A 9,173-nucleotide genomic window follows, 5' to 3' on the forward strand; every position below is an offset into this window, starting at 1 on the left:
GCGGTTGACACCTACTACGAATACCCGGCAGGACCCCTACTGGTTGACCTGACCTGACATGACCCGACCTGGCCTAAATACATTAAGGCATCATCTGTGATCAAAACTAACATGATATTCGTGATCAGCACCTCGAAAAAACCCATAGCAGCCGCACTACGACGTTCTAACAGGTCCCAATTTTCCCGTCTTTTGGGTCATTAACCTGACCTGGAAGGTCAACCAATGACCAAGGACCTCAAAATTGGGTATCGTCGACTTCCTCCCGTCACGGGTAACACGCTCGTTTTTTCAGCGAAGCTCTAGCTCGATCGGGCGAAATGGCAAGGGGGGCCCAACGGATCCCCCCCCCCTTCATACGTTCCCGGCTGGAAAAACACCAATACGGGCGAGGGATAAACTCCCTAAATAAACGAATCCAACATTCTCTCTCTCTTCCTCTCTCTCCCTCCCTCTCTCGCTCATTCAAACACACCCCCACAACCCCACACACTCACACCCACACGCACGGTGAAGACCTCCAATGTTTCTGTGGTACAAGGATGCTCGAAATTTGGAATAAAGAAGGGACCATGTCGTTTTCCTTTTTTGGCAGTATGATAAGCATTAAGCAGGTTTTGATACAATTCACAGGCGCCGAGGGCAGCGCGAGAGGTTCGCGCCAAGGAACGTGGCCACCCAACAGCAGAGCGGTTAATGCACGGTTCACGTCTGGGGCGGGCTGGACCGACGGCGAGGGGGTCGCTTCACCGCATCGGTCGCGGCACAGCTGCCACTTACCGCAGCCTGCTCGCCAACAAGGCCCTCTCTCGCCAACGACTTCCTTCCAAGCTATGATGAGCTCCGTCCCGGCAAGGACCACATCATCCTGCAACAGGATAACGCTCCGACGCCCGACTGGTCCGTGACTGGATTGCAACTCAGCCGCGTCTGGAGGTGCTCCGCTGGGCGTCACGATCGCCTGATCTGAACCCCATCGGTAAGAAGCACGCTGTTGCTCTGACTCCTTAAGAAAAAGTTAAAATCAGCAACGAAATGCGGAAAATATACAGTGTCCCGATTTCAATTGTTTTATCAATACAAAGGCACCCTCGAACATATCCCCATCAATGTTTGACAGTGCTATGTTGATGATTTATCTCAGGTACGTTGTCAGTTTCGTAGCTGGCGACCTTCTTTTATTTATTGGTTGCGGAATTTAAAGGGTAGACGACAGGTTAAGGCTTTTGTTATGTTCATGATTCTAGTGCGCTACCGGTTTTGTGTAGTTTTATATTGCGAGATTAAACAGAAGAAGTCTGCGCAATAATGCAATAGAATACATGAGACTCTAAATGCGTGTAAAATATCTGCAATCCTGTGCTACAGGTAACCACATTCTACATGTATCAACTTTCATGACCCGTTCCTTTCAGAAAATGTGTGGGGCATAATGACCGATGAGCTCACTCCTAGGCTGAACGGTGTCGCCCTCACCGAGGAGCAGCTCTGGGAGGAGGTGCAGGCGGCGTGGCAGGCCGTCACGCCGACGCTGACCCTCTGTCGGCGTCTCGCCGACTCCATGGTGGAGCGGCTGGAGGAGGTGGTGGTGTGCCGGGCTGCGCCACACGCTGGATCAGGGCCCTACTCAGCGACCGGCGCGCTAGAGTGAGATGGGGTACGTCAGCCTCCCGGTGGCGGGTCTTCCAGGAGGGCCTGCCGCAGGGCAGCGTGCTCGCCCCTCTCCTCTGGCTCATCTACTGCAACGACATCGACGACCAACTCCGGGCCGGAGACTCGAGCCCAACGGTCTCCCTCTTCGCGGATGATGTGGCCCTTCTCGCGACGGGCCGCTCTCTGCAGGAGTGTGCGGACAGGCTCCAACCGGCCCTGGACGAGGTCAGCCGCTGGGTGAAGACTTGGAAGGTCCAACCTAGTCCATCCAAGTGCGTGATGACCACCTTCACGCTGGACCCCAAGGAGTGCGGCGGCAAGGTCAAGCCCCAGCTCAGCTTCTGCGACCATCCGCTAGGCTACGAGGAGACGCCCACCTTCCTCGGCCTGAAGTTCGACTGCCAGCTGACCTTCGCCGCCCACATCGCCGCCCTTAGAGAGAAGATGGCAAAGCGCCGTGCTTGTCTATCAGCGATCGCCGGAAGGAGCTACGGAAGCCACCGTAGCACACTCTGCATCGCCTACAAGAGCTACGTGCGCTCCCTCTTCGACTACGGGGCGGCCATCTACTTCACCCATGCGGCACCGGCTGTCCGCGAGCGCCTGGAGGTAGAGCAACGGAAATGTGCGCGCCTGATTACCGGCTGCATCAAGCTCACGGATAAGGAGACCCTGGTGGCGGAGGCAGGCCTCCCTCCGCTATCACTCCGTGCCAAGGAGCTAGCAGCCGGCGAGTACGCGCGCATAGTCCGTCTACCTCCGGGAGACCCCGCTCGCAACCTACTGGACAAGACACCACCACCGAGACTCCGCTACCGGGCCCACGAGGCATGGAGGCGCGCGGTGACGTCTGCCGAAGAGGCGGGTCTGCCACCGCCGCCACCGGCAGACGAAGACGCGACCCTCTCATTCAAGCCATGCTTCCGTCGGGTCGGTAGGTGGGTCTGCGACAGGGCGGGCTTGAGCGACCTCCCAGTGGAGCCCCTGGCACTTAACCAGGGCGCACCACCCTGGCACCACTGTGGAGACGCCGTCCGTTTCGTGCTGGACCTGCCGCAGCCCACAAGGAGGACAGACCTGCCGGAAAGGAGAAAGGAGGCGGCGTTAGCGGCGCTGGCCCTCGTCCCCGATCCAGACTGTACCATCTGGTCGGACGGATCCGCCAAGGAAGGCACCATCCAAGGCGGCGGTGGAGCGATCCTGGAGCTTCACCGCGAGGGACGCACAATAGAGTGCGTGGCACCGGCCGGTCGAGTGTGCAGCAGTATGAGGGCGGGGCTGGTGGCAATGACGGAGGCCCTGACGTGTCTCCATGAGCTACCGGCCCCCTCTAAAGCACTCATCAAGAGAGTGCTGCTCTGCACAGACTCCCGGTCGGGGCTCCAGCTACTTAGCCGCGGCCCGGATGACCAACAGTCGGCCATCGGCCAGCGCGTCTGGGGCCTAATAGACGCGCTGACAGCCGCAGGGAAGGACATCACCCTGCACTGGGTCCCGGGCCACGCCGACCTCGCCGGCAACGAGGCAGCCGACCGCCTCGCCAATCAAGCCGCCGCCGACTGCGCTCAAGAGGAGGCCCCGATCGACCTCTCCAGCGCGCGGACAGCCATCCGTCGCTGGACATCGGAGCTGGCCTCCGCAAGGGCGCAGCGGCACCCACATCGAGAACCTACTCCGAGCCACGATGAGCTGGACAGGTGGGGCCAGGCCACCCTGTCCCAGCTTCGCACCGGCTACTGCCCACTGGTGCGAGCCACAGCTCATCGCCTCGGCCTGGTCGAAGACCCGACCTGCCGAGCCTGCGGCGAGGAGGAGGAGGACGTGGAGCACCTCCTGGCCGGGTGCCCTGCACACGTGGCGGCGAGGGCCGGTTTCTGGGGGCACTGTCCGACCCTGGCGGAAGTGCTCTCGGGGCCGGCCCAACATATCATCAGCTACCTGAAGAGAGTGGGGCGGGTGCAGGTCGCCACCGACCCGCCCCCGCCGGCCGCGCCTTAGGCGCGGCCCGCGACCGCGCAGAAGAGAGAGAGAGAGAGAGGTGGTCGCTAACGACGGGAACTGGACCCGCTACTGACTCCACTCTGCGCAGTGTCCTCCGCTGCGCCACAGCATCAACGACGCGGGACAGGACACTACACAGGACAGTTGTGATCACTTGACAGATGTGTCATTCTGAGTCTTACGAGTTTTTTTTTTGTCTTTCTGTCTAAGTTCTTGCAGGCATGCATTTACGCATACCTACCTGTGCAGCTTGTCGCTATCGCCGTCCAGTGTTGATGTGTGACCATCAATATACTTAACAATGTTGCTATGGTTTTAACTTACCCTCGCACTTATAAACGGACCCCAACCCTCGATCTTCGTGCCTTCGTAACATGTGATGAAGCGGTCAGTGTTGGTTTACACCTACTATAAATCCTATGAATATATGACCCCTCCAGGGTGACCTGACGTGACCTGACTTAAACTGACCAGGACTGGCCTAAATGCATGAAAACGTCCTCTGTTATCAAAACTAACATGAAATTCGTGATCAGCACCGCGGAAAACCCCATGGCAGCCTCACACTACAGAGTTCTGAGTTCTGACAGGTCCCGATTTTCCCGACTTTTGGGTCATTGGCCTGACCTGCAATGTCAACTGATGACCTAGGATCTTAAAGGGAATAGTTAGTTCACTTTCCTCAAATTAGTTCTTTTGCAATGGATTTCTGTTTTTTTTTGTGCCTGAAATGATCAGAAAATAAAACAAGACCTTTGTATAAAAAGGATTATTTTTCATATTTTTGTGTAGGAAGAACTATATTTTATATAAAATTATGTTTGATGCGGAACCTTATTACGCGTTGACCAATCATATTGCGTAGTTCCTGTTCAAGCCTACCTAGGCATGCTGCATTGGCTGCAAGGAGCAAGCTGATTGGCTGATGATGACGTGGCTGTATTCCTCAGCAAGGCACGCATTCCTCTGCAAGGCACTTTTTACGGAACGTAAAATATAAAATCTTCGTCTGGGGTGATCGTTGGGCCGTAAAAGCTCCTGATTTGTGCTAGCCTCAGCTCAAGCTACGAAACTGCTATTCCAGTTCAAAACCTCATGTTAAAAGTGAACTATTTACTTTAAAATTGAGTAAGATCGGATTTCTCTCGTCACGGGCAATACGCTCGTTTTTTTCCCGTGAAGCTCTAGCTCAATCAGGGGGTGAACGGCAAAGGGCCAAGGGGGGGGGGGGTCCAACGACCCCCCTCTCCCCGTTACGTTTGCGGCCGGCAAAACACCAATTTGGGCGAGGGTTTAAGTGACCAGCCCACCTCAATATAAGTTTTGAGTTGAGATAGTCAAATTGGGGTCCCGCGCCTGCACTTACCGGCTTCGGTACTCACAACATCGAGATTTGCTTTGATTCGGAGTTATATATTTTCAAACTTGCAGTTTTCAGATTCTAAAGGGCTAATGCATTGGAATGTCCTGTTAGAATTTGTGACGTCAGCGGAGATCTAGCAATTTTTAAACCTTATACCATAATCATCGTTAAAACGTGGTGGCATTAACTGCTTTGCGCGCAACATCTGCCACACTTTCAGGATGTCAAATTATTGCTTCCAAATGACGTCGTAGGGACAGTGGAGTTCCCAAAAAGTAAACAAAAGTAAAAGTATAATATCCTGAAAAACAGTGAATATTTTTCGGTGAAGTTTGGTAGGTATTCATTTTTGATCTTTCTGAACCACGGGACATCGCTTATATGCCATTTCATTAACTTTTTAGAAGGTGGGAGGGTCCATTTAAGCCGAATTCAAGCGTTCAATTCATAAAGCTGCAATAATCAATATTCAATACATTTGAACTGAAAACACAGCCAGGGTCCATGGGGGGGGGGGAGGGACCATGGCCTCTCCCCAAAGCCCGTTTGCCCCCCCCAAAAAAAACCCGAGTTTTAATTAACATTGCGCCTATGTCGGTGCATGAAAGAAAGGGGCCATTTCGGCAATATTGCCTCCCCAAAAAAGAAAAACGTCCGGTTGCATCCGCAACTGGCATGGTCAGCACCGCTGAATCCAGAAAGGCGGTCTTGGACGCTGCGGGGGCAAACAGTTAATCGAAATCAGGAGAAAAATTGATCAGATTGGACTCCTTACGTATTGCTCTGGAGTTTAGAGCAATCGTTTCCACTGACAGAGTTAGGAGGAGGGCTTTGGGGCTAATGCCCTCCCGCAGCGCCGGGAATGAACGAAAATTTGCAGTTTTTCGAGAATGAAACGAAAACTAATAAGTCTTTTTTAAAGAAAAGTTTGCTTTAAACTGGAGAGCAGTGCTTAAGGATTGGAAGTCCGGTGATTTTTGGAACTTCTAGAAACTTCCGGGGGGGGGGAATATATGCATTTCTGGATCCGCCAGTGAACTTTTCTAATTAAGTTGTTTTGGGTTCGTTTTATTCTACAACACAAAAACGAAAACAACAAAAAACAACACAAAAACGACACTTTAATCGATCTCGGGCTTCAGGTATTTATCCCAAATACTTCCCCTTAAATCCCCCAGTCAGGATCATTTTGTTGCATGCATATGTGTTTGAAACGAGATATTTTAATCATTGTAGCAAAATGCAGAAATCTGAATGATATTGATCAATATTCAATTATACAAAGTCGGCGCACCCGCTCTATTCCAGAATCATCCCATACAATGTCCAATAACTTGGATTCACGGCGTAGCGGTAAACAAGGTCCAACGAAGTTACGAGTCAATCAGACCAGTATGGTCCTCCCCTCTCCACCCGGTTGTGTAGCGTAAAACCCAGCGCCGACACCCGCGACCTTTGACCTCACGTGACTCGAAGGGTCAGCCAGTGTCCAAGGACGCGCCGGCCGCCCGGATGGCCGGCCGCCCCGATAGCCTCTACAGAGTCTCTCGTTCATTCGCTGATTACTACGCGCTCGATTCATTCATGTTTCTGTGTTTCTGCGTCCCCCCGTCTAGATGGCTCCACTGATATCATAAGCGATCCCAGGAAGACTGCGGTCAGAATGCCCCAAACGGCAGAAAATGAGGTTTTTGTCTAATATCTCGGAAAGTATATGGCACACAACGATGCAATTTCACAACCTTGTGGCAAACGTGCATACGGATAATTTGGGCCCATACCTACGCATTTGCACTTGATATAAGACCAGATATAACCGAATATGCAAAACCAACTACTGTTTTCCTGGAGAGCCGTACGTGAGATAGTTTTAGATCATTCCCGGCGCCAAATTAACAGTTTTTATATTAAACCATTGACTTATAACAGTGACGTCACGTGACCGACCTGACCTCATGTGACCTTAAAAAATTCCCAGATATACAAGTTGTGAGACTTCTGGAGGACACCATGTATACGTCCTGTAACTTTCATCTCGGACAGCTATGGTCACTGGCATCCAAAACAATGTCAGAACCAAACAGCCTTTTTCACTCTCGCGCTTATAGGAAAGAGGGTTTGATGAACCCTCTTTTCGTTTTTTTTTTTCAGATGACTCAAGACTTCAATTGAAATTTCAGTAGCCCGTGATGTCACTAGGCAGCTTTACCGCGCCATTTGTAAGCTACCCTCCCGAAATCACTATTCGAAACCGTTATCGTGACGTAAAATAAGTAATTACATTTATAGACAGAACACCTTCCTAGTTTTTTGCATACTTCTTAACAATGAGCCAAATATTTTTTCAAAGAAATAAAAATTAAAAAAAAAAATGGTCCCGAAGTCCAAAAAATACAAATGAAAGAAAACTCGATGTGTCATATATCAAAAATAGCGTATTTTTGGAAATTTCAAAAATACATATTTATCTCTGTTTCATTGCAAGTTCAATGTTAAATAACATTTGGCATTTGAATAATCCGTCTTAGAGTTACAGCCCGCCAAACTGATCGCCGCAAAGCGAGATCCAAAAAATGTTATACACCATAACTCAAAAAAAATATTTATCTGATAAGCCTGAAACTTACAGGTGGATTAAGAGCCCCTGATAATTCTCGTCAAATTCCGAGAGATGAGGGTGTCAAATTGGAAAAAAGTGGTACGATCTATCGTGGAATGCCCCAGTTAACAAACGGCTGTTTGAGTACAATTGAACCGTTATACGTGACTACCGACTTCTGATAGGCAACTCTAATATCCCCAACACGAGTCAGAGGAAAATAAATCATAACATTATTTCGAACAATATTCCTAGCACACTAAATATTCTCTCCCATCTGAACAGTCGATTGGGAAATAATTTGCATCAGAAAGCAGTATTCCATCCCTGACTGATTTGCCCCGCAATCCACATATGTTGCATTCTCCTCATCCCTTCAGACCCCTTTCCGGCCAAGAAACCAGCCCTGAAATCCGGCTCCTTCAAACCACGCTGGAAGAAAAGACGGTGGCTGCGAGGCACAACCTTTAGTGCCTAGACTCTATTGCCCTGGGCACAACGTTCCGTCGCGTGCTCCGTCTGCTCAGAGGCGAGCCAGCGCGGTATTCCGGGAGACATGAAAAGTGAGGCAATGCTTTTATTTCTTGGGGCTTCGACACGAGGAAAGTAGGGATCTAGAGCTTCGCGGAAAAGATAGGCGTGTTGACCGTGACAAGAGGAAGCCGAAGATACCTTATTTTAAGGTTCTAGCCCTAGGTCTTGACCCAGCCCCCTCCAAAGTCATATGGTAGCATGGGCGTGACTTTTCCTACTAGCCATAGGGGTTGCGTGTTAAAATGACATCACTCGGTTTTCAAGGTCTCGTAGTGTGGGCATCCACATATGAAGTATGTTAAATGATAAGTAAAATATTTTTATTTCCATTTTTAGGACATGGTCCAATGCCTTTGACACATCGGAAGGTCCTGTGTTCGAATCTCAGACAGACCAAAATTTTACTCGTTAATGCGCGGCAAACTATGGCTGCAAAGCAAAGTAGGGGTGAGCGCGCTGGTGATGAAGAGTTGTAACTTGGCATACCTGACCTTTGGTGCAAGCCGGATTATGTGGCACCAAACTCTTTTTCAGGTCAGGTCAGGTTACTGACCTGTGACGTCATAAGTGAACCTCTGCACGGTCTAGAAAAACGTCGTAACGTCGCAACTCCATCAATGCAAGATCTATCACAGGTAGATGAAACATACGGAACTTATCAAGTTCCCTAATTCTCAAAAGTTATTAGCTTCGCATTTCTCCTTAGGGTCACCTAAGGTTAGGTCGGTCAGGTGCTATGACCATTATAAGCAAATGGGGGAATATAGTTTTTTTTTTGGCGCTGACAGTGATCTTAGACGGAAAAGACACGAATGGACTCATAAAGACCTGCCGAATTGAATAACGTGTAACTTGACATCATGTCATGACCTGACTTGACCTTGGACGGAAGTCAATATCCTAAATTGACCTCATTCAAAAAGCATATCATTCGACGAGGGTGAGCATGCCGAACACGACGGTGTCAAAATTGCAGCTTTGATGTTATTTATCCGTCGAGCTCGCGCTTGCAACAAAACCAGA

At 50.4% G+C, this 9,173-nt stretch overlaps 1 protein-coding gene across 1 annotated transcript; it reads left to right on the plus strand.

Moving 5' to 3' along the window:
• Positions 1–1,561: 1,561 nt before the first annotated feature.
• LOC122380838 lies at positions 1,562–3,651 on the plus strand. The gene is made up of 2 exons (XM_043364336.1): positions 1,562–1,588; positions 1,690–3,651. Exons 1-2 carry the CDS (start codon positions 1,562–1,564, stop codon positions 3,649–3,651), a joined length of 1,989 nt encoding a protein of 662 aa, XP_043220271.1.
• The last annotated feature ends 5,522 nt before the right edge of the window (positions 3,652–9,173 follow it).

Source organism: Amphibalanus amphitrite, unplaced genomic scaffold (assembly GCF_019059575.1).
Source record: "Amphibalanus amphitrite isolate SeventyFive unplaced genomic scaffold, NRLGWU_Aamphi_draft 000108F_arrow, whole genome shotgun sequence".
In the NCBI taxonomy this organism is placed as follows: Eukaryota; Metazoa; Arthropoda; class Thecostraca; order Balanomorpha; family Balanidae; genus Amphibalanus; species Amphibalanus amphitrite.

Coding starts and splice junctions, on each gene's coding strand:
- LOC122380838 (XM_043364336.1), top strand. CDS start 1,562: ATGGTGGAGCGGCTGGAGGAGGTGGTG. Junction 1,589..1,689: donor AGCGGCTGGAGGAGGTGGTG/GTGTGCCGGGCT, acceptor CGGGTCTTCCAG/GAGGGCCTGCCGCAGGGCAG.